At 43.4% G+C, this 25,876-nt stretch overlaps 1 protein-coding gene and 1 long non-coding RNA gene across 5 annotated transcripts; one reads left to right on the top strand and one right to left on the bottom strand.

The window, feature by feature from the left end:
• Window positions 1-48: 48 nt before the first annotated feature.
• On the bottom strand, window positions 49-3,071 carry LOC136533009 (uncharacterized). Its single transcript, XR_010778359.1, has 3 exons — window positions 2,927-3,071; window positions 2,450-2,571; window positions 49-180 (listed from the first exon to the last, which is right to left on the bottom strand). It is a non-coding gene; the product is annotated as an uncharacterized lncRNA (long non-coding RNA).
• A 568-nt stretch (window positions 3,072-3,639) lies between these two features.
• On the top strand, window positions 3,640-11,729 carry LOC136533008 (cleavage and polyadenylation specificity factor subunit 3-II-like). 4 transcript variants are annotated; one of them, XM_066525581.1, is made up of 13 exons: window positions 3,640-3,935; window positions 4,028-4,203; window positions 4,316-4,388; window positions 7,479-7,596; window positions 7,671-7,762; window positions 7,876-8,012; window positions 8,848-8,911; window positions 9,189-9,254; window positions 9,418-9,487; window positions 9,565-9,669; window positions 9,993-10,134; window positions 10,268-10,361; window positions 11,047-11,729. In XM_066525581.1, exons 2-13 carry the CDS (start codon window positions 4,076-4,078, stop codon window positions 11,566-11,568), a joined length of 1,611 nt encoding a protein of 536 aa, XP_066381678.1. In that variant the 5' UTR covers window positions 3,640-3,935; window positions 4,028-4,075; the 3' UTR covers window positions 11,569-11,729. The 4 variants fall into 4 exon arrangements, with proteins under 4 accessions (XP_066381678.1, XP_066381677.1, XP_066381676.1 ...); XM_066525580.1 differs by having other exon boundaries at window positions 4,017-4,203; window positions 7,689-7,762; XM_066525579.1 differs by having other exon boundaries at window positions 4,017-4,203.
• Window positions 11,730-25,876: the final 14,147 nt, after the last annotated feature.

The following is a 25,876-nucleotide window of genomic DNA, read 5'->3' as shown; positions in this document are numbered from 1 at the left end:
CAGGTGTCAGAAATTTTCTGTGGTTGATCTGTTTCTTTGTACTAATATTTACCTCACGCGCTTCTTCGGAAAGTGACGTGTATTCAGCTTTCAGCTTGTTCACCTGAGTAGTCAAATCTTTCAGCATCTGGATTGTGTCACCAAGTATAGTTGCCTTATCGTTCCTGGGACGGTCTGGATCTGGATATTTGCGCATGACAAAATTATTGAGCCAACTCAACCACTTTAGGAATCAAGTAAATGGAGCTAGTATAAGTAGCACATACAACTTTTGAACATTGTTTAGTTTTGATTATGTATTAACTATCAAAGCTACTCCCTCCATTCCAAATTATAAGTCGTTTTGACTTTTTTGGTACATCCATTTTGCTATGCATCTAGATATAATAATATGTCTAGATACATAGCACAATGAATTAATAAAAAAAGTCAAAGCGACTTATAATTTGGAACGGAGGGTGTACAACATATTTTCTTAGTTTTAAGACAAGTAACACATTCATTTGCAGGACATCAACCACAAGGTCCCAGACTAGTTTGCAGTGATTAACCTTTCTAAATTGCAGGTGCCACCAGTCTGCATGTGGACAATTACTGACTAATAAACACTAAAAATCAAGGGCACCTATATACAGGCTAAGCCAAGAAGTGGAGACCTTCCAACAGCTCAAGAAAGTGACTTCAATCCTTTTCCAAGATTTTGGATGCATTATTTCATAATTTTTGTTATTGGTTATTTGAAAATAGCCTACCCCAACTTGCTTGGGACTGAAAGGCTATGTTGTTGTTGTTGTATTGGTTATTTGAAAATAGCTACATAAAAGGCTCATAACAGGGCCTTTGTTAGGTCTAGTGGATGGAGAAGCAAAAAGACTATAGAAGCCAGGACTTTGTCCCAAATGTCCTAAACTGATGCTGAACAGGTCAAAACTGACTAGTATAGAGGGCCGCTTCCAAAATGCAGTAAATGAACTTATCACCCTGTGATTCACTGCATAACTGCATAAGATCTATGCATGTATGTACGTACAAGTTTCATCTGCAGATCAGTTCATTAAAGTATACTGTCAATACATAGTTTCACTACTAACACACAAATATGGTCAATGAAAGGTACAAAGCAAATGTAAGTTCCTTGTGCATTGTTTGAAGAGCATGCCCCAATGAGTAGGAGGGCGTGGGATGAAACTAGGAGATTATGATTTAGTCAGAATGGCTTTTGTGACAATAGTAGGTGACAATATGAAAACGTAATTGATAGCAAACAATCATACAGATTGTGTCAAAAGCACCTAGCCAAGCATGGAGCTGGTCAATGGTTTGATCTTGCAACCAGGAGTAGCGGATCATCCGCTGGAAGCTCACAAAATATGGCAATGCAGTAGAAAATCTGCATACAATGCCTTCTTTTTAGAAGGGTTCGCTCAGTGCCTTGGAAAAGGATTTGGAAAACTTGGGCCCCCCTACGGTGCAAAATTTTCATTTGGCTTGCGGTGAAAAATCGATGCTGGACTGCTGATCGCCTTGCCAAGCGTGGTCTTCCTCACCCGGCTGTCTGCCCCCATTGCGATCAAGCTGAAGAATCCATCCAACACCTCCTTGTGTCATGTGTTTGTGCCCGCCATGTCTGGACCGTGGTTCTTCAGAAGTTGGGATTCATCCTAAGGGCGCCTCAGGCCAACACCAATAGTTTTTCAAGTTGGTGGTGCCAAGCAATAAAAATTTGCCAAAGGAAATCAGGAAAGGCCTCAATTCTCTCATCATCCTGATGGCATGTGAAATATGGAAGCACCAGAATGAATGCATTTCTAATGGCATGACAATCCTACAGGCTACAGGTAGTGGCAGATGAGTGTGTCCTCTGGTGCTCAGCTGGAGCTAAAGATCTTCAAGAGCTCCTGGTCAGGGCTTTTACAGGATGCCTGCATTTTTAATTTCGGGGGAGCTGGTCGTCTTTTTTCAGTTTTTTGTCTGTGGCTTCCATCTTCTTTTCTTTTAGAGTTTTGTGTGTGTCTTCGAGTGGGAGGACTTCTCCTTTTCACCCATGTATTTTTCTCTTCTCTCTTATTAATGAAATGATACACAAATCTTTTGTTTGTTCAAGAAAAAAAAAAGCATGAAACTTTCAAGTAGGACAGCAGAACAAAAGAAATCCTAAACAAATGTCAAAAATCATGCGTTGAGTAGGACATATAGGAGATAACCAAACATGCACAGATGCAAAGCACTTGCGGTACTGTTTATACAGTTACTATGCACACATCTGCAGTACAGACACCATGTGTGAAGATTACCAGTTACTGATAACTCATTTTTTGGTTCGAACATCAGGTCTGACAAGGCTAACATGATATGAGCTCCATGATTTAGCCTTTTAAAATAATATGTTTCTTTTTGTAACTCATAGGAGCAAAGAGACCCAAGAAAATCCTTGAAAACTACATCATACCAAGTGCATTTCCCAAGTCCTGGAACTGCTCGTTTAATTTATCTCTTCGCATCTTCTCACGATCAGCCTTTTGTACTTTGCGCGCAGAAGTTGAACCCTGGGCTTTACACTCTGCCCTTTGACTTGATAAAAGAAGGGACACTAATTAGAGCAAGTTTCAGGTCTGATCATAAATTATTTTGTACAAAATCACAAGCAAGGTGGTCCATGTTAGAATTCCAGTGGTTATCACACTTGATTTTAATCAGGGTCGAACCCAACAAAAGACATGGGTGTACACATGTACACCCGATAAAAAGAAAATCGAAGTTAGTAGGCGGAATACATGTATACACTTGTAGTTAGATCAGATCCGAATACAAATAGCCAAATAGCTCAAGTTAGATCAGATCCGAATACAACTACCCAAATAGCTCAAGTTAGGGTTCGGGTGCTCAATTTTGCACAGCAGGAAGGAAAGAGAAGGGGCGGGCATACCTGCCGTGGTGGGTTCCAGTCGCCGGCAAAGGCCCCGACGAAGACATGGGCAGCAGGGGCGTAGGGCGGCGGTCGCCCTAGTTCTCGCGCGCGCGGGGTGAACGGGAGAAGAGAAACAGCAAACTGGTGTGAACGAAAGGGTGCTGAGCACAGTTCATCCGAGGCTGTTTACGGCTATTGAAAAAAAAAAACTATGCTTCTGCGCGCGCTACTGGGCCACTTTCTCTAACGTACGAGCTAGGCAGCAGACTGGGCCGCATAAACATTGGGCTTCGGCCACGTTTAGTTGGTCACCAAGTTGGCGCCGACTGATCTCGAGGAGCACTGTAGCTACCGTAGCTTGTTCGTTTTTATTTAGTAATAATTGTCTAAATAATTAGGATTAAAACGTTAGTCTCGTAAAGTACAACTAAACTGTGCAATTAATTTTTTATTTCATCAATATTTGTACTCCATGCATATACCACAAATTTATGTGGTGGGGAATTTTTTTTTTTTTTTTATAGTGTGGGGTATTTTGGATGACCTAAACAGGGCCTTCGTTCTTTCGCAAAATTCCCCGGCCTGCCGCCCTACTCCATCCTCGAGTCGAGTTGTGCGCCGCCCTTCTCCATCGTCGCCGTCCCGCCGCCGCCTTCTCCATTACAATTTCCGACACGCGGCCCTCTTCCATCCTCTCCGTCCTCGGCCGCTCGCGCGGCACCCCCCCCCCCCCCCCCCCCCCCCCCCCCCCGCCTGCCTCCGGTTCCTCGTCTCGAGGGAAGGTGGCGGCGCCCGAGAGGGCGCGGAGCGTCTCCGAGCGGCTCAGGTCCGCCGGCGCCGAGTTCTCCTCCGGCTTTGTGTGTGCCTGAGTTGTTCCTGGAAGCAGACTCCCAATTCAAGCGTGGTCAAATAAAGTTGTTCCAACCCGGGCCTTGAACCCTCGGCTCCGGTATGGGTTGTTAAGGCGTTTAGATTGGGGGCTCTAGGCGTGGATTTTCACCAATGGCAATCGAGTGCCTCGTGCTAGGTACGCGGCAGTGCGCTCCTCTCTTCACCCTCCTTCGAACGCAATGCTCGGTTACAACCACACTAACGCTGGTGATTGAAGGGGCGGGGCAGGAGGTGGGGAAGAGCTGCGTGGTGGTGACCATCGGTGGGAAGCGCGTCATGTTCGACTGCGGCATGCACATGGGTTACCACGACCACCGCCATTACCCGGACTTTGCGCGCGCGCTCACTGCCTGGGGAGCGCCCGACTTCACCACCGCCATCTCCTGCGTTGTCATCACGCATTTGTGCGTTGCAGATAAACAATTTTACCCTTTCCTCCTTTTCTTTTTATATACTGGCAATTTTCTTCAGATTCTTGTGGATTGGTTGTGGGCTGAGGAAGCTTGTGCTGTGCAGCCACTTGGATCATATCGGGGCGCTGCCCTACTTCACCGAGGTCTGCGGGTACCACGGCCCCATCTACATGACGGTGAGCTATGAACACATGATTATTGTTTGTGTTGCTAGCTAAATGCCCGTGTGTTATTATGGCCGACGAAAATTGTATTAACAAAAGTCGCTTCATGAGAATTAAACTGTTAATTGGAATTTTTTTTTTTAACTTTTTGTTATATAAAAACTTCATAATTATTTTCATGGTAACAAAAACCATAAGTTCCTTGCCAATAGGAAATACAATTAATATTAAAACACAAAAATCTAGCATCATGGTGAGTATTGTTCAAAATTGATCCAGAAAGCATCGCAAGCCATAGAAACCATAAATCTGGGTTAAATTAAAGCCATCATAGTAGAACGAACCTTGGGTTTGGCAAAGACATGTCTCTTAGATTGACATCAGCTGTAAGTGTAGAAATGCAATATGCAAGCATATCACACCTTGCAATATCTGAGTAACTTGCTGGAGCACATTGAAATTGACTGAAACATACTTGGACATCTTTTCTTTTCACGACGGAGAATGATGCAAACCTGCTGCGCAAGATTGAGTAGTTATTCTTCTAAGATCAGTATATAGATGGTACATTAAAACTGATGCACCAAGCTAGTTTCGGACTGGTGCTGATGTTGAAGTCTAACAGAGTAGCAGTTAGTGTTTACTGTAAAACTAATTGAAAGCAGCAAGCACATGAATACTATATTGAGTAAGGCATGCTGAAGTTTCAATGTTCCAGTTAAGACTGAATGGTGTTCAATTGCAATGACTTTATTCTTAAACTGGAATGATACATTCAAACAATCACTCAAAACGTACAAATGTGTGATATCAAAACGCAGTTACAGATTCACCTGAAGAATCATATGGCTAGCATCGTCTTAGCAATGTGGATACATCATTTGGGCTGGATAGTAAGGGTAGAGTACAGCCCTAGTAGATGGTCCTGAAAGATTATGATGTTGATAGAAGTAAGCAGGTAACTACTAACTACTTCTGTGTTCAAGTATCTGGGAAGTGATGTATTTTTTTGATTACCAATTGAATAGAACCAAGGTTTTTAAGGCGGTAAAGCGAGGCGAGGCGACCAACTACCGCCTTACGCTAAAGCGAGTAAGGCATAAGGAGAGGCGACGCCTTACGGCCATCCAACAGTAGTATAGACTAGAGAACTGGAAGCATGTCATACCTTGGTGTTGTCCTCTCCTGTGCAGCCCGCAGCCCCAAGGTCCTGCCCCTGCTCGAGGGAAGACTGGAGGAGGCGGCTCGGGTCCTGCTCCTGCTCGATGTTCACCAGAGGAGGCGGTGGGGAAACAGCAGTCCGCCGGCGGCTGCTCCTCGCGCGGGTGGGGAAGAGGGAAGGGAGAGGCGAAGCGGCTCGTGTCCTGCTCAATGGAGGACCAGAAGAGGCGACGGGAAACAGCAGCCCGCCGGCGGCTGCTCCTCGCGCGGATGGGGAACAGGGGAGGGGGTGGCGGAGCCTCGGCGGCAGCAGCTTCTACCGGTGGCATGGGCGAATGCGTCCGCGCGGGCGAGCAGGTAGGTCCGTCTTCCCTGCGAGCGCTCCTCTCTCTGCTCTCTGATTTCTCCTGCGCTCCTCTCTCCCCGCGCGCCTAATCTCCCGCGCGCGCGATGCTTTCCCGCGCGCCTGCACTTTCCCCGTCCTTTCTCCTGCACCCGCGTTTTCCTACCGTGGCCATCCCCGTATGGCGCCCGCCTTGCTCGATTTCGACGAATCGGACGCCAAATCGACGACTTCCGGACGCCATGGTAGTAAGGCGGACGCCATACCAATCTGAGGCGAGTCGTCCGCCAAGTCGTCCCGCCTGTAGCGCCTTGCCGATTAGGCGACGCCAAAGCGACGCCTTAAAAACATTGAATAGAACTGACTGCAGTAGAAATCAATCAAGGAAGAATGCATCAACCCCCTGGCACAACGCAAATATTTCTCTGACCAAGCAACCGATACCTACTTTCAGGAAGAGAAGCTTGGGAATCGTATTTGTATATCTCCATCTACATATCTAAGAATATGTCCAGAACCATGTATTTCAAGAACTATAGTATATATCTGCATCTACATATATGAATATATGAGGAACCAAAATTTTCATAACCATGATTATCATGAAGCAGTTTTGATGCGGTTGAACTTAATCCATAGAAAAAACTAAAACTTTTGCACCTGATCGTCTTTAAATTGGCTAAACATGTTCTACACAACATGTGAAATCAATTAAAGGCAGAGCAATCTGGAAAAAACATATCTCAAACCAACTCTAATTTTGGCACAGATATCCATGGCGAAAATATTGAAGGTAACATGTATCAACACATATGATTTTATCCCATTTGCTAAAAAGTATCCTCAGTGCTCTTCTGCTAACACCACAAATATAATTCTGCAGTTTCTAGCTGTGCCACTTGTACACAACTGAAAGCATTGAGTCATAGTGATCACTAGGACTAAAATCAGAAGGGAAAACATGCTTTTGTAGACACAATTGTGCATCCAAAGGCCTTGTTTGTCATCATATGGACGTGGGGAATAAATCAAACCCAATGAAAATAAAAACAGATGTATCATATGGAGTAAAAGCAAACTATTATTAGTGGGCCAGGAAAACAAAGAAGAAAACACATCTATGGCCTTCCATTGCAGAGAAATGGTGGTCTCTCTGATCTGCCGTTGCCCTAATAGGGTAAAAACCCATCAGGTTTCGGGTGCCCGTTGCTATTTCAGTGAGGTAGAGGTGGAAAAAAACTGGATGCTGATAAAAAACCAGAGCAGGTGGGGGTGATCGCTTGGGCAATAAAGTGCGATGGTGGGCGAAGTGGGGTGGGACCTGAGTTGCTGCATACTTTTTAAGTAGTAGAGATATAGAATGTGCCTATTGTTCTCTAAACTTGGCTTTAAGTGTATCCTGGATTGATTGGGTTGTTTAAAGTTTGGATTGTACTGCTTCTGATCCAAGAAAGTATGCTTGGGTGAATGGACTTGCATTATTAGCTTATATGCTTGGGTGGTTGTCTTCCTTGGTCTCCCCACTTCTTATATGAAGCATCTTTATGTCACAATGATTGATGGTCACTCCATAACTTATGTCATGGTACCTCAAACAGTATCCAACAAAGGCTTTAGCTCCATTTATGCTTGAGGACTATCGGAAAGTAACAATGGATCAGAGAGGGGAGGAAGAGCAATATAGCTATGAAGATATTCTTAGGTGTATGAAGAAAGGTAATCTTAGTTCAGTTTGGAACTTCTAGTACCTGTCCGCAGAAGTAAGCTTGTATCATAATCCTCTTTACTAGTAATACTTGACCTTTCAGTCATACCAATGGACTTGAAGCAGACTGTTCAAGTAGATAAAGACCTAGTGATCCGTGCCTATTATGCTGGACATGTAAGTTTCTTAGACTGTTGTTCATTCAACATTCTACTCAGTGTTCTTTAAGAAGTCAAGTATTGATTTAGTTCTCTACTTTCTAATCTAGTAAAACCGTTGCCAAACTCAAGGTTATAGGGGCTGCCATGATTTATGCAAAAGTTGGGGATGCTGCTATGGTATACACCGGGGATTACAATATGACACCAGATAGACATCTTGGAGCCGCACAAATTGATCGCCTGATGTTGGATCTTTTGATAACAGAGTATGGTCTAACCTCAACTCTAAACATATTTTTCTGTTTTGTGGTTGCCTTTACTTGGATTTGTAACCAAGTGTTGTTGTGATTTATGCTACATTATATCCATATGTTATTTCTTATGTCTTCACACCACAGGTTTTTATGGGGTGGAGGACCCCGACTATGTAGATGGTAGTCATAATCGGTAGAGGGGCGAGCGTGTTCACCTTGGCGCCCTATATTTGGGAAGAGAGGGTATTTTGTTGCCTAAGTCCCACTGATCACCAAGTTCAACAACCTCCTACTTCCAAGCACTAACAAACCAATCGCTAACAAGTCAAAGCAATCCTGCAACTGACCAAACCAACTGAAACTGAAGACCTTGTAACTTGTCAAGCAGTTGTTGCCGTACTCTCGAGTTACCGTTATGCTCATGCCACGCCTGCACTGCTCTTCTTGGAGCATCTGCTGAAGTGCTTGCCCTACATAAAAACAGGGTCTAGAGGGTATGTTTTACCTATTTGACTTTTCATTTGTGCGATCGTCTTGGTTGATATCAGATTTGGGAATATGTTCCAGACCACCTATGGACCATTGCTTAGCTCCTGTTTTTAGCCAACCTGTTCTCCTGGGCATCGTTTGGGTTAGACTTGTAAATTATCTATATAGTTTGTTATTACACTTCCTACGCAATTGAATGTACTAGTTTCTAATGCTGCGATAGTCAATGAACCTGCATTTGTTTATGGTTTCAGTGGCTTAACGTTTTACTGTTATATTTGAATCAAGAGCATCAATTGTCGTGGATGATTTTTTTTTTCCTGCGTACATAACCAATTAACTAATTTTCCTTATGCAGATCAACATATGCTAAAACTATACGTGACTCAAAGCATGCCCGAGAGAGGGAGTTCTTAAAAGCGGTATGATAAATCTGAACTTCACTGCAGTGTATAGATTTGTAGATTTTCATTGCATGTGTAGCAGCCAATGCTTTTCCAATGGTGCACTACTCTATTTTCTAGGTTTTGGATGCTTAAGATTATTTGGGCACAACACAGTTCACGAAGTGTGTCTGTTTTTTTTCCCCTGACGTTTTGGTCCAAGAAGATGCATTCTGACTGTATTAAGCCAAAATCTTGTGAAGTGTACACAGTTGATTTTGCTTCGAAGGCATAACTGAGTATTTGTTTCCTCTAGGTACATAAATGTGTTTCTAGTGGAGGTAAAGTTCTAATTCCAACGTTTGCTCTGGGAAGAGCTCAGGTATTCATCTCTCTTAATTCTACTTTATGAGGCAAAGTGATGATTAAGTGTGATAACTATTATATGACTTAATGAGCAAGTTTCCCTGTGAAGTACCATCCCAAAGGCACACTGTTCAAAGTTTTCATAATTTGAGTATCCATTTATGACGCCTGTATTTCAGGAACTATGCATGTTACTGGATGACTATTGGGAGAGGATGGACTTGAAAGTTCCTATTTATTTTTCAGCTGGTATGTGTGGTTTCTTGAACGTTGTTCTTGTACTTTTCTGCTGCATGTGAAGTTTTACTTGTTGATTTGTGCTATAGGTTTAACCATTCAAGCTAACGTGTACTACAAAATGTTGATTGGATGGACTAGTCAAAAGATCAAGGAGAGCCATGCAGTGCATAACCCATTTGACTTCAAGCATGGTATGGTTCAGTTCTTCAAAAGCTAATTGTCCAATCCTACTTAAGATGAAGTGCATATGATTGAGTTCAAAATCTAAATATTAATTAGAATTTTAACTAAGTAACTAACCCTCCAATTTATCCTCTTTTATTTGCCATATTTTGTAACTGTATGACACCAATTGTTTTTTATATTTCTTTAATGAAAGATTTGTTTATTTAATCATAATATTGATAATAATTGTTGCTATTTCACTTTTTATGTGGTAACCACAATTGAGATATGAGGTGTTCTGTCTTTTATTTGCAAATATTCAAATAACAAAGTATTTTTCACATTTCAGTTTGCCACTTTGAGCGTTCCTTCATCAACAACCCTGGTCCCTGTGTACTTTTTGCAACACCTGGTATGATTAGTGGGGGATTTTCTCTTGAGGCGTTTAAGAAATGGGCACCATCAGAGAAGAATCTGATTACACTTCCAGGGTATACTCCTTACCTTTCTTGTTTATTCCATTTTGTCTAATCTTTTAAATCACTCGTATTCATATAGGCAAGCTTTACCAAACCATCTATTCTACAGTTATTCTGATGCCGTCTTTCTATTTTTCCCGCACAGATATTGTGTTTCTGGAACCATTGGTCATAAGTTAATGTGTGGGAAACCTACAAGGATTGATTACAAGGACACTCATATTGATGTCAGATGTCAGGTCGATTTTTATCTCATTTCATATTTTGCAAAAAACTGTACAAATTTAAATAGTAATGACAAGAACATGGTCAACCAGAAGGAAGCCTTGTAAATCACTAGTGTTATCTTTACCACATGCTTATATATTGTTGAAGTCTGGCTTTTAAATTCAATCCATATCAATCCCCTCTTATTGTTCTGCACGATTAAATTCTACTCACTAAAGGTCGCTTGCTCAAGGCCCTTAGTTGTCTAGTGTGGTTGGCTGGTTGTGGTCGTTTTTGTTTCTTTTTATGAGTTTTTTGTGAGTAGTATGTGTTGAGGAGGGGCTTTCCTAGTCTCCTCCCTGTTTTTGTACATTTTGTACTTTATCTTAATGAAATGGCATGGAGTTCTCCTGCGTTGTTTGATAAAAAAATGAAAAAAAATACTCATTACCATTCATGAAGCATATATGAATGTTAGCACTCAACACAATAGCTCTCCACAGGAAACATGTAGTTTAGGAATTGGAGCTTTCTCTAAGATTAATCACGATGTTTGAAGTTTCTGACAGAATGCTGCTGTCAGTGTCTAATATCTTACATTTCAGTTGTCTCTTTTGGCACTCTAGATTTACTTGAACCCTTGCATTTTTTATTCATTTCTGATATTTTTTGCCCCCTCACACTGAGTTTTTTTTACCCCTTTATTTTTTTTACCAGATTCATCAACTAGCATTCAGTCCTCATACAGACTCCAAAGGGATTATGGATCTGACAGAATTCCTGTCACCCAAACATGTAATTCTCGTTCATGGTGAAAAGCCTCAGATGGCTTTTCTGAAGGAGAGGATTGAATCTGAACTGGGGATGCCTTGCTATTTCCCAGGGAATAATGAATCCGTCTCCATTCCGACAACCCAGAACCTTAAAATGAGTGCTACAGAAAGGTTCATTACAAGCTGTGCTGTGGAGCAAGGTAAACGTAGCCTGCACAAGCGGAACCTGATTTGTCGTACAGGTTTGTCAGAAGTGATTGGCAGTGATGAGGAGGCGGCGGAGGGCGTTCTTCTGATGGAGAAACACAAGTCTCGGAAAATTCTTTGTGAGGATGAGCTCCTTGAGGTGCTGGGCATGGAGCGGCATCTTGTCCAGTTTGAACCAATGGTCTCCAGAATTGTAGCTGCTGTTGAATCGGAGTTGCAGCGGGCTAAGGCAGCGGATTTAGATAGCGATGGGAAATGAATGCAACAATATAAGTGTACATTGCCATAATTTGGCCCATTATTCTTTCACCTTTCTTTCCCGAAAATGCGGGGAATGTCATACACCACTTGAGTATTACTGACAACCCTTTTAGGGTCCTTTGGACTTAGGAGTTACCACATTATGGGGTGTTTGGGACTGATCCGCTCCTGTTTTTGCAGCTCTGCTCTACGAACTTCACTATGGAGTAGCTTCACCGTGGAGTTTGTGGAGCAGGTCTACCTTCAGCTCTAGGAATGAGTTGTTTTCATGCAAATGGTCCATTATGCCCCTGATTGAAATTGCATTTGATATTTTTCGAGGAAAATAGAAAACAAATGATAGAAAATTAACAGAGGCCATAATTGAAATACAAATAATTGTCCAATAAATTGTAAATGATAGAAAATTAAACAAAGGCCATAATTCAAATACAAATAATTGTCCATAGGTAAGCACAACCACTACGAATCGAAGTGTTCCAATAATTCTAGCCTCAGCAAGAGAGAGCGGTGGCCAACTCATCATGGAATCATCCGTAGTAGGAAACGTTGGGTTATGTAGTAGACTTATTTGATGGGGCTATATATTTGTTATACCTTTCTGGGATTGTTGGAACAAAATTTGGATTGCGATCGAACCGAGCAAAGTCCAAGTCGACACCATCATGCTCACGAATGAAGTTATGAAGCACCATAGTAGCCACAACAATCATTTTTGCTTGAAAATCGGGTACGGAGGCATCTCGTAGAGAATTTGCCACTTCATTTTAGGAAGTCCAAATGATCTCTCACTAACTTCACAGATAGAAGAGTGGATGTGATTGAACCTTGAACCTTTCCTCAGGTCGGTTCCGTTCCTCTATGCCATTCGGGAATATGATACCTCTCACCCTTATAAGGACAAAGATAGCCAAGTAGTAAAATCATTCTTTAACTTATCCCACTTGTTATTTATTTGCGTCTTCCACAACTTGATTCCGGTAAGCTGGAAGAACCTATCAGATACTAACCTACACAGTTCAAATGCGTGTTTGGACGATTCCCCTTCCTAACTTGTTCAGCCATCAACTCACAAGCAATTGTCACATTTGAATCAGTCCATTCCATTTGATCACCCTGACCATATGTTACAATAATACGTTCAAGCATTGCAGACAATCTACTGTGACACAATTTCTGTTTTCTGAATATATGCAAGGATTGTACAATCAACACAAGCAATCAACGCAGGCAAATCAATACCTGCTCGTCCCTCTTCTTTGCTGGTGCAGCCCGCTTCCTTCCAGTGCCCACCGTGGCGCTTGGTCGGCTCGTAGCAATGCCTTGGCCTCCATTGCCCTGTCCGCCAGTGGCTTGCCCGCCACCGCAAGGGCCTGTGGGCGCGCCATAGGAGACCGAAGGCAGGGGCGCGCCGTAGGGGGCCGAAGGTGAGGGCGCGCCGTAGGAGGCTGGACCTGGGGGGCACGCCGTATGGGGCCGGAGCCGAGGACGCGCTGAAGGGGGGCGGAGCCAGGGGCGCGCCGTAGGGGGCCGGCGGTGCCATGGCTGGAGGAGGAAGAGGGAGCCCGACTCTGGGCGCCGATGTAGGATGCCCGTAGTTGGGGAACATGTGCTACCCAAACACGAGCTCATCCGGAATATGGCCATCGTCTTGGGGCTCCGAGCCATCCATGACGCCGGCGCTGGAGCCCTGGAAGAGGAGCGGCAGGGGTAGGGATGAAGAGCGGCGGCGGTGGAAGAAGACTGGCGGCGCAGGGAAGAAACGCGACGCGTGCGTACGGGAGTCAGGAGGGAGTCGAACAGATGGGAAGGTGCCCCAACTTCACGTGGGAGTACAAAACTAAAAAAAAAAAATAGATTACTACTTGAGGTAGTCTATAAAAAAAGGTAAAGTTGGTCCTCAACTCTATATTTTCCTTGGAGCGGAGTTTTCGAAATTAGGGGTGTTTTAAGCGGAAAAAATAGGAGTGGTGCAGTCCTAAACACCCGCTATATCTAGACTAGAGAGCAGATACCAAATTTGGTCTATGATTTTGGGGGAATTCCTTTTGTGTCATTAGAAAAGATCGCAATGCTCTGTGTGCCTCTAGAAAAGTGCTTCAATTTTTTTGTGCCCTCCATGCCACTACCGTCAATTTAGGCTCTAACGCCGTCAAACTACATGTGTGAAAAGTCGAAAATACTCTTAAGTCTAAATATATCATTAATTTTTTTAGCATCTTAACGACTTCAAATGAAAAAACTCAAAACTAGAAAGTTGTAGATCTCGTCGAGATCTATAATTTTCATATAAAAATTATTTTTATTTAATTCTGCAAAAAAAGATATGATTTTTCTAAGATATATTAATCATGACAAATCATTTTTTTTGGTGAAATTAAATGAAGATAATTTTTATATAAAAATTATAGATCTCGACGGGATCTGCAACTTTCTAATTTTGAGTTTTTTCATTTAAAGTCGTTAAGATGCTAAAAAAATTAATGACATATTTAAACTTAAGGGTATTTTTGTTTTTTCACACCTGTAGTTTGACGGTGTTAGAGTCCAAACTGACGGTAGTGACATGAAGGGCACAAAAAAAGTTGAAGCAGTGGGGCTGAAGACCGCTGAACTTTTCTAAAAAATACACAGGGCATTGCGATCTTTTTTAATGGCACATAAAAATCCCCCCTATGATTTTCTTGTGCCTTTTAAGGCAAGTCTCAACGAGAGTTCTATCAGAGTTTTATTCGTATTTAACAAGCTGGCAAGGGTGAAAATAAGGCCTCGTTTAGATCAAAAAATTTTGGATTTTAGTTACTGTAGCACTTTCGTTTTTATTTGGCAATTAGTGTCTAATTATGGACTAATTAAGTTTGAAAGTTTCGTCTCGTGATTTCTCACCCAACTGTGCAATTAGTTTTTTTTTCGTCTACATTTAGTACTCCATGCATATACCATAAGATTCGATGTGACGGATACTGCACAAAATTTTTTAGATTTTAAGGGCATCTAAACGGGGCTAACCCATGATGGGTTGAGGATCCCGTTCTTTCTGAGTGGTTCCCTATATTCGACTAGCAGAACTGACCTCCCTCGGCACAGCTACCTGGTACCTTATTAAAAATTTGGGTTGGCCAGGGGTCGAGCGCTGGCTCCACCTCCAAGATGAAGGGCCCACCATCAACCTTCATACAAGTGAGGATGTGTATAGGGTATGCCATGACTTGCCATGTAGCCACCATGTGCAAAATGGGCGGTGACACCAACAAGTGTGGACGATTGTCGTCGCTACTCTACCAATCCAGGCATGGGCAGATTCTAACTACTACACCAATCTAGGCGTGGGCGGACTATCACTACTCCAATCTTGGCACGAGCGAACCGTCATCACTTCACCAATCAGGCATTGGGTGAACCATTGTGGCACATCCCTCCTCCTGTCAACGGATCTGATGAGAGGTGGGCCTCGTACACCTCTCCCCTGCATAGTGGAACGATAGTAGTGGGGGTACGCGGTGCCAACAAACACTACAGGACAGAGTATCTTTGCCGAGGACCTGTCTTTTTGTCGAGGGCAAATAATCGAGCACTCAGCAAAGAGTTTTTGCCGAGGACCAGACCCTCGGCAAAGACAAGCACATGGCAACAATAATTATTTGCCGAGGGCTAAACCCTCGGCAAAGGGCCGGCCCTCGGCAACACCATCTGACACGATGTCTGTCTTCTACTGTCAATCTTTGCTGAGGGCATCACCGTTAGGCCCTCGGCAAAGACTTTTTAACCGTTTTTGTAATTTTTTTTAAAAAAATCCTTTACCGAGCGCCCTTTGACCTGACGCTCAGCAAAGACAGTCTTTGCCAAGTGTCAAGGTTGGCACTCGGCAAATTAAAAAAAATTGTTTTTTTTCTCCCCATTTTTTTCTTGGGCCTTGCTACAGTAATTGAAACTCCATTTCAAAATTTGGGACAATTTTGAGTTTTTTTACTATATTTCCTTAATTATTTTTGTTTCGTTGAATTTTTTTTACTATTTCAAATTTGAACGGCATGTACATGAAATAATGGAATTTGATCATTCAAAAAATGCTATTCATGATGTTTGGCGTATGTTGAGGCCGTATCCAGGAACTCGCATGAAATTACGAGCATCTTGTTGTCGTAACATGGCGATGTACTTGCGGTAAAAGTGTATTTAAATTATATAAAATCCAAACAAAGTCCGAAAATCACGAAACTTGTCGAGGTGTCTTGTTATCGCATGTGGAGGCCGTGGTAAAAAATTGAGAAAGTTTAAAGCAAGTTGTGACGTCGGATGCCTAAAAGTCAAACATCTCCACATGTGATCACAACCGACCCCCTCCTCTCTCCCACCCGCGCCCCCGCGTCCTTGCCGCGCCGCCGCCGCCCCCGGCCGCCCGCGCCGCCCCCGCCGTTGTCCCCCTCCGGCCGACGAGCTCCTACCGGGCCTGCCCCGGCGCCCCCGTCCCGCCCCGACGCCCCCGTCCAGCCCCGGCGCCCCTGCCCCGAGCTCACCGGTGCCCGACCGGCGCTCTCGCCCGGCCCCGGCGGCCCAACGGCCCCGTGCCCGCGCCCCGCGCCCGCGCCCCTGTGGCCGGCCAGTAGAGGGAGAAGGAGAGGAGCAAGAGGAAGAAAGAGAAGGGGGAGGAGGAAAAAAGAGAAGGGGGAGGAGGAAGAGGAAGAAAGAGAAAGGGGAGGAGGAAGAAGAGGAAGGTGCCGACCCGACCGCCCGTCGATCCTCGCTTCGTTCTGACCGCCCGTTGATCCTCGCGCTGCTACTGTCATCCTCACCGTCATCGTCGGCCCTCGCTCTTGTCGTTCTTGCCGCCAAGGTAAGCCCTACCCTTGTAGGGTTAGTAGTAGTAGTAGTAGTTAGTAGTTAGTAGTAGTTAGTTGTAGTGTTAGTAGTAGTAGTTAGTAGTGTTAGTTGTAGGGTTAGTAGTAGTAGTAGTTAGTAAATAGTAGTAGTTAGTAAGTAGTAGTGGTTAGTAGTATTAGTTAGTAGTGTTAGTTGTAGGGTTAGTAGTAGTAGTAGTTAGTAAATAGTAGTAGTTAGTAAGTAGTAGTGGTTAGTAGTAGTAGTTGTTAATAGTTAAGTAGTTCTTAGTATTAGTACTGTTAGTAGTTAAGTAGTTGTTAGTAGTAGTTTTAGTAGTAGTTGTAGGGTTAGTAGTAATTGTTGTTGTACTACTTCCATACTTTCATCTGAATGGAAAGAGAACTAAAATACATGGCTCCTCTTGATATATTGGTGGTTGTTGGCCTTCGTGCCCATATTTGGTATATATGTGGTTGTTGGCCTTTGTGCCATGTTTTTTGCAGGTTTTGGGAACCTCCCCATGTAGGGGAGGTGCTGCCGAAATTTTGAGTCGACACTAACCATTTTTGCCCTTTTTTGTAGGAGGACCTGTGGGAGGGACTTAGTGACCCCGATCGTCTTCGTCGGTGCTGCGGGTCTTCCTGCACCACGTCGACTCGCCACTGCACCGACTCTCCACCGCCCCGCTACCCTGACCTCACTGGAACCCTAGGTATAACCCCTCTATCCGTATGTGGTCTTTGGTCACGTAACCTAGTTAGGTGTCTCCCGTCCGAAAGAGATACGGTTGGAGGTATACAGATCTTTGTATATCTGCGACCGTATCTGTTTCGGATTGTCCACATTTTTTAGACAGCCCACGGATGCATAGATAAGTTAGTTTCCATGGTCCGCTTCGGTCCGAGATGGTGTTTCGGCATCACCCCTGTTGTTCTCCGGATACACACTCTCCCTTGTAGGACGTGCATTGGGAGAACAGCGGGGAGGTGCTGCCGAAATTCTGTCTCAGATAGGGAGCGGAGCATGGAAACTAACCTCATCTACACATCCGCGGGTGAGATTAGGACCTATCCTCACCTATTAGAGAGTAGGAGCACCGCGTAGATGCAATTGATGGTTACATTACTATGTTCTGTATATGTGGAAGGATGGAAGACCGTCAGTGGATGTACATGGGCCGGAGAAGCATGATTGACTTTGACATTGAGTGGGTGAATGGGACAGATGCTTTCTTGGAACATGCATGGAGCTCGGGTGTAGCTAAAGGACATTCTAAACTTTGGTGTCCATGTAGCAAATGTGACAACAATAGAAGGGTAGACAAGGTGACCATGGGTAAACATCTTGTGTACAATGGTTATACAGCTAGCTACCACCGGTGGATCCACCATGGTGAAGCATATCGTATAAGAGCAGAGGTGGTGAGACCACGCCTCGAGGCTTTTGATGATGATGCTGGAGTAGCAGACATGCTAGATGACACTCACCAAGCTCACTTCGCAGAAGGACGTGAGAAGGAGGAGATGGAGGAAGCCGCTAAGGCCTTCTATGAAATGTTGGACTCGGCATAGAAACCCCTTCATGAGAGTACAATGGTTTCTTAGCTGGATGCCATTGGACGTGTTATGGGGTTGAAGGCCGAGTTAAATCTAAGTCGCGAAGGCTTTGATAAGATGTTGGCCGTGTTTGGCAGCATGCTACTGGAGAAGCACATTCTGCCGAAGAACTTGCACGAGTCACAGAAACTACTTCGTATGCTTAAGATGCCATATGACAAGATACATGTTTGTCCGAAGGGGTGCATCTTATTTAGGAAAGATCACAAGGATGCAAAGTACTATCCGAAGTGTAAATCCTCAAGGTACCTGGAGGTAGACTCTGGAGATGGCCAGAAGAGGCAGCTTACGATCCCCGTGAAAGTCCTACGGCACCTTCTGTTTGTGCCGAGGATCCAACGACTTTTTATGACCGAGGAATCCGCGAAACAGATGACATGGCATAAAGAAGGTGTACGGTACAAGCCATGGACGATGGTGCATCCGTCCGATGCCAAAGCATGGACGTACTTTAATGACAAACATCCTGACAAAGCTGCTGAGGCTCGTAATGTACATGTCGCGCTGGCAACAGATGGGTTCAATCCTTATGGACAGTTGTCTACCCCATACACATGTTGGCCCGTGTTTGTTATCCCCCTAAATCTCCCCCCCCAGCATCTCCTTTCAATGGCATAACGTCTTCTTGTCGTTGATAATTCCTAGACACCCGGGGAGTAATATGGGTGTGTACATGGAGCCTATTGTAATAGAACTGACCAAATCATAAGAACATAAGTACAAAAAACAATCACCAAAGCGATCAAATTCCTGTACTTAAGCTCCCATAATCCCAGTAGTCCGGAAATCATGAAGGATTTCAACCAACTCTCGACATAGAAACCAAGACCATAGTGATTCAACACAACACATCATTTGTTACAACATTTCACAAGTAGCATTCGAATTACATCCATCAGAGTTCACATAACATATTACAAACCAAGTTTGAGTGTGCGGAAGCAATATAGTTTAGTACAAAACATCATAGTTTTCAAATACATTGCCAAGTCTGAGTCATGTCCCACAAAAGCATTATCAGGTACGAGAACTAGTAGAAACCATGCCCAACGGTCTAGTCTTTATCCCCAGCTAGGAGAAGGCAGTACTTGCAGCAACCAAAGTAGAACTAGTCATCTGCAATAGGTGGGAGATAAACCTTGAGTACGAGAAGGTACTCAGCTAGACTTACCCGTCAAAACCAGAAATCAAAGACACCAAGGATCATGCAAGGCTTTTCAGGTGGGCTAGCTTGACACAGTTGCATAAAAGAGCTTATGATTATAGTAACCAATTTAAACTGAGCATCAAGCTTATCATCATTTACCTGTCCACTAGATTAGCACCTGTACTAGAGCACTCACTTAATAGGAGCAAACAATATTAACCATAGCAGGTATAATAAGGCTGTCATCATCATATCATCATTTCCGAACCATTATGTTATTTAGTGTATCTACTTTGGAGATAAGCCCGTCAAGTTCTCACTAACCGGGAGAGATGGCGACTCGAATTAAATTACAACTCAGCTGAGGGGGTATTCCTAACTCTCACCCTGGCATACTTAGCAAGGGTAGCCATGGGTTACCTTTGGGACAACTCAGGAACCAAATTCGTGGGTTCGATCAGCGCCAGCGCTCTCAGGGATTACCCTTCTGCCAGGACGATCAGGACTTTTAAATCACCTACCCTTGGACTCACGCCTACGGCTCCCTTCTGAGGCGTACTTTATACTTATCGACTCCCGGCCTGAGTTGAGCTACTCGGCTTTGCGGTCGGTCTTCGGACACGGCCAACTAAGAGAGAGGCATGCGTTCAACATGAACAGGAAATGCTCCAAGATTTAGTCCTTAATCGACACAGACGGAGTCACTACAAACCGGCAAGCCTCCACCCGGTCTTCATTTCAAATTAAGACTGGTTCTTTTCCACGATAGCAAATATAGCCAACCGTGCCATATGTATCTTCCTATATCTCGTAGGTGACAGGAAATCACTTGACTTCTACCATGTTAAAGTAGGGCTAAGCACTACACGAGCCTGAGCTACATAGGATTTAGGGTATCAATATCTAGACAAGGATTGGATAACCAATGCAGCAAGTGTTTGCATCCAACACCTAAACTTAATGCAACAATATATGTAACAATAATACTGTAACTATATTTTAGAAATTAGGAGGCTTAATATGCTCTGGGGCTTGCCTTTCACAAAGTTGCATGGACGGTGATCCGGGCACTCAATGGCGACCTCATCTGGCACTTCTCCAGAAGGCGACACCTCTTGAACCTCCGGTGTCGGCTGCTGCTGCTCGCTCGGTTCCTCGAATTCCAGCAGTGTTACTCCCTCTGGTACACCTATTGTATGCCGGTGCACGAGATAAATATCATGGATGCATAAAGAATGACATGATGCTCATGATGAATAACTCACAGTAAGTGTTTACGAAAGCATCACTAGACACTCGTTTACCGAGTAAGAATAGTTCTATTCAAATCACTTTAAAACATGTATCTCACTTAACTTGAAGAACGAGATCTACTTACCTAACTTGCATAACCTAAGATAAAGATGCTCATCTTCAGTTAAAGGCCTAACACCTAGGAATATTACCACAAACTTAGAAATAGTAAAGGCATACATAAATTAACATTTAAAGGTTCATATGCACACAAGTAGTCCCTTAATTAAATCACAACCAGAGTTCCATAATTCCAAATGACTTGCATAAGGACATTCTGGAAAGCTCATGAAATTCTCTACAAATCAATTGTAAACATCACAGCATGATTCTTATGTTAACCAAATCGAAATCTAGTAAATCTGGAATCTATCCAGAAATGATAGGGTTACTAACTGAATTATTAAATGATGATGCAAAAGCCTAATTTGACCAAACCAAGTTTACCAACTTGTTGCACATACCAGAGGAACACTAGAAAGTATAGTGCCAACTTCTAAATAAATTATTTAATATCTTTTTTTAAATTTATTTAGTTAATTAGGTGATTAAAGCAATATATAGTCAAGCTATTCATAAAAATCTACAAAAATGACAATAGCTATCTCATGCTTCACATAGACTACCATAAAAATTTCAAAGCCATTGGGCAAGTAGAACTTGCTGTACCCAAAATAATAGGTGGCATGTCTATTTTTAGCATAATTAGGAAACTCTTTTGAAAAGTGTCAAGCAACAGATTTCTCATTTTTCCTAGCCTCATTCTAGCATAAGAATAGCACTCACCAATTTTTACTCTAACTAGATCTATAGAAAAATTATGAAAATTCACTCAAGATCCACTCATGCAAACAAGATAATTTTCTATCTCCTACATACAATGTCCAAAATATATAAAAATTTAACTACAAGCTATTCATGATATGAGCAATACACCATAAAAATTTCCTACCATTTGGAGCTACCTAGAAAAAGATATAATTACCCCTATTTCTTGCATGATTAAAAGAGATAAATAGAAACTCCCATTTTCATAACAGAACATGGCATGGATTATATTTTTAGTAGAAACTAGACATTATTATGAACTCAACAAAATTAGAACCACATCATTTGGATCTACCCTCTAAGAGCTACATATTTTTGAATGTGTACACAAATATGTGAAATAATAAAACAAAATAAAATAAGAAAACCTATTCAACTACTGGTGGGCCGGCCCGAAGAAACGGTGGCCCGCGGAGCAGGCGTAGGCGCAGCCCAGAAATGGCGCAGCCTAGCCAGGCTCCCGCCTGCGTGCGTCAGTGACTGACGTGCGGGTCCCACGCGATAGAGAGACAAACAGGGGAGGAGAACAGGGCGGCGGCGAAGCTCATCGCCGATGACTCTTCCAGCAAACCCGATGGTGCTACGGCGTTCACCACATCAGTGTGCATCTAGTAGTGCCCTCAATTGAAGCTATGGTCGCAGCTAGAGGGGGTGGCGACGGCCACGGCGGCGTGCGGCCACGGCATGGCCGGCTCCGGCGAGACGACGGCGTCGCAGACCTAAAGGATGACCCTACGAGCATCAGTGGTATTCACTGGACCTAGCGCAAGGGAGAGAAGAGGATGGGAGGGTCACGGTGGCGGTTGTCCGCATGGAGCAACAACGCCGGTGAGGTCAGCCATGGCGGCGGTGGAAGGAAACTATGATTTCGCCCTTACCAAGGCACAATTAGATCGACGGTGGGGTGGAGGAGGTAGAGGGGATCACGACGAGGCTAGCAGCGAGATGGCTGGCGCATTTTTGCAGCAATGAGCATGCATGACGACGGCGATGCTCGGTCAGGAATGGCGGATGGCGGTTGCTCTGTTGCTGCGGAGCTATGGGCGAGCGGAGGAAATGGAAATGGAACTGAGGAGCTGGTTGACAGGCGTGTTGGCGAGCTCAAGTCGTGGCCGGCCATGCCAGGGCATCCGTGGTGCGTGGCAGCATGAGCAGGCGACTGGCGACGCATGGCGTACACGCATCGGAGGTTTTCTAAAATGGCCAGCACTGTAGCTGGTCTGAAACGCGATTCAGTCATCCATTGACCCGACTGACAGAGCAAGTTTGACGGTGATTAGCTCCTAATCTATGACGATCTAGGTTATGCCATAGTTAACAAAGTTGATCATCTATATGTGAACTACAACTCTTATTATTGGAGCTCGAGCTGGTTTGGCTTTGTTAGGGAGATACAAGGTGAAAAAGTTGGGTACACGAAACTGAATCCAGTTATAACACTTAGAAATTTTTCAAGTGTTTGAATCAGCCTTCAATTTTGACTTGTGGGCCATGTTTGAGGTTGTTCCACACATTTTCATGAGTTGATCATAAAACAACTCTTGTTCCTTGATAAATTAGCTACAACTTTGGTAAAGAGTGCATAGCCATGCAAAGTCTCTAAGTTGGTCTTTTGAATCAGTCAAACTATGGCACTCTAAGGGTCAATTCAAGTCAAACCTCTCCCAATGGGCAATTTTGTCATTTTGATCTACATGAACAATGTCCAAACAATTAACCTAAGTGTAGTTAAGGTGTATTAGACCATGATCAACCACTTTACACAATTGTTATACCAATTCAAATGATCACATGTGATGAAACAACAAAACAAGCATTTCACCCAAATGTTGCAATGCAATGTTTCACATGTTTCGTGACTTTGTTGTTATTTTATACTTGTCACATTACTACCATGTTGCCATGTTTCAAGGTATGAGAAATCCATGTTGCATTCACATGTTGCACTACCACCATTCATAAGCAATAAAGTATGAAACAAACAGAATATGCGAATGTTGCATATGTATGTTTCAATGATAATGGCATGATGACATAGATGATGCATATGTTTATGAGATGAAATGCAATTAGTGGAAGCCAAACACCTAGGGTGTTACAGCCCTCCCCCCTTAGAAAAATCTCGTCCCAAGATTTGGAAAGCGTACCAATCAGCATAGAAAGCCGGATAGTTTTTCTTTAAATAATCTTCCCGCTCCCAGGTTGCATCCCGTTTGCTATGATTACTCCAAACTACCTTGTATAACTTAACTACTCATGTACGAGTCACTCTTTCTTGAGTATCCAGAACTTGCATGGGCTTCTCCTCATAAGAAAGATCAGATTTCAAGTTGACTTTCCTTGTTACTATTCTTTCCTCGGGACTACGAAGACACTTCTTCAGTTGGGACACATGGAATACTAGGAATATAGCTCCCATTTCACGTGGTAGATCGATTTATAGGCTACTCTTCCACTTTTCTCGATAATGCGGTAAGGTCCAACATATTAAGGCTCCAGCTTCCTTTTAATTCCAAAACGCTTGACTCCTTTCATAGGGGATACCTTCAGATAAACATGATCACCTACTTCAAACTCAATAAGTTTTCTTCTCTTGTCAGCGTAGCTCTTTTGTCTAGCCTGTGCGGCAGTCATATTCTTCTGTATAGTTTGGACTTGCTCTTCGGCTTCTTTTACAAAGTCAATACCATAGAATCTTCTTTCCCTAGGTTCTACCCAGTTCAAAGGAGTTCTACACTTACGGCCATAAAGAGCTTCAAAAGGAGCCATTTTGATACTCTCTTGATAACTATTGTTATAAGAGAATTCAGCGAGTGGTAACCAGTCCTCCCAAGAGCCTTTGCAAGAGATAAGACAAGCTCTAAGCATGTCTTCAAGAATTTGATTAACACGCTCAGTCTGTCCTGATGTTTGCGGATGATAGGCAGAACTGCAGATTAAATGAGTGCCAAGATTCTGATGTAAGCACTCCCAAAAGTGAGCCGTGAATTGCGGTCCTCTATCTAAAACAATGGATTTGGGTACACCATGGAGACGTACCACTTGTTGAAAATAAATCTCAGCATAATTGTGTGGGTGATAGGTAGACTTGACCGAAATAAAGTGAGCAGATTTAGTTAGACGATCTATGATAACCCAGATGGAATCACAACCCTTGTTGGTAGTGGGTAGTCCAATAATGAAATCCATGCTAATTTCTTCCCACTTCTAGCCAGGAATAGAGAGTGGCTGCAATAATCCGGGCCTTATGTGAATAGCCTTGACTCTGCAACAGTTATCGCACCTTGCCACGTAGGCTACGATTTCTTTCTTCATCTTGGTCCACCAATAATATAGCTTGAGATCTTGATACATTTTACTGCTACCAGGATGGATGGACAATTTAGAAGAATGGGCTTTAGCCATAATTTGATTTCTAAGTTCTTTGTCTTTGGGTACCACAAGCCTATCATTAAACCAGAGAATTCCTTTATCATCGACCCTAAAGTGCTTGGTCTCTTTCTCTTTCATCTTCCGCTTGATGTGAAACACACCCACATCAGTCTTCTAGAGTTCGATAATTCGACTTCTAAGAGAGCAATCCACAATGATATTGTGGAGTACTTTAGGATGAAGGAGGTGTGCCAGATGAAAGTCTTCACTAACTAAGGAATTGCAATGGGCCTTTCTGCTTAAGACATCAGCAACCACATTTGCCTTACCAGGATGGTAGTGCACTTGAAGGTTGTAGTCTTTAATTAACTCTAACCATCGCCGTTGACGCATGTTCAACTCAGGTTGAGTAAAGATATACTTGAGGCTTTTATGGTCAGTATAGATGTTGCACACATTACCCAACAAGTAATGTCTCCAAATCTTCAGGGCATGAACAACTATGGCTAGCTCTAAGTCATGGGTAGGATAGTTGACTTCATGTTTTCGAAGCTGGCGCGAAGCATAAGCAATTACTTGGCCCTCCTGCATAAGAACACACCCTAAACTGGTGCCACATGCATCACAGTAGACATCAAAAGGCTTCTCGATGTTAGGTTGTGCCAATACAGGAGCAGAGGTTAGTAAGGTCCGCAAAGTGTGGAAAGCCTCTTCACACTTCGGAGTCCATACAAACTTCTCATCTTTTTGAAGTAGTCGAGTCATGGGCTTGGTGATTTTTGAGAAATCCGGGATAAAGCGACGATAGTAGCCAGCCAAACCTAGGAAACTTTGGACTTCCATGACCGTAGTAGGTGCCTTCCACTCTAGGACTTCTTGCACCTTAGTAGGGTCAACCGAAATTCCATCACCAGATAACACATGACCTAGAAAAGGTATCTTGTTCAACCAGAATTCGCACTTGCTGAACTTAGCATAAAGCTGGTTGTCACGTAACCAAGTTAAAACAATTCTCAGATGTTCAGCATGCTTTTCTTCATTCTGAGAATATACAAGGATATCATCAATGAACACGATGACAAACTTGTCCAATTCTGGCATGAATACAGAATTCATCAGGTACATAAAGTGTGCCAGAGCATTTGTCAACCCAAAGGACATGATGAGGTATTCGAACAAGCCATAACGAGTAGAGAAAGCTGTCTTTGGTATATCTTCAGGACGATTTT

The sequence above is a fragment of the Miscanthus floridulus genome, unplaced genomic scaffold, assembly GCF_019320115.1.
Source record: "Miscanthus floridulus cultivar M001 unplaced genomic scaffold, ASM1932011v1 fs_76_2_3, whole genome shotgun sequence".
Classification (NCBI taxonomy): Eukaryota; Viridiplantae; Streptophyta; class Magnoliopsida; order Poales; family Poaceae; genus Miscanthus; species Miscanthus floridulus.
Note: the sequence above shows the minus strand (reverse complement) of the source record. Positions and strands in the feature narration are given on the sequence as shown.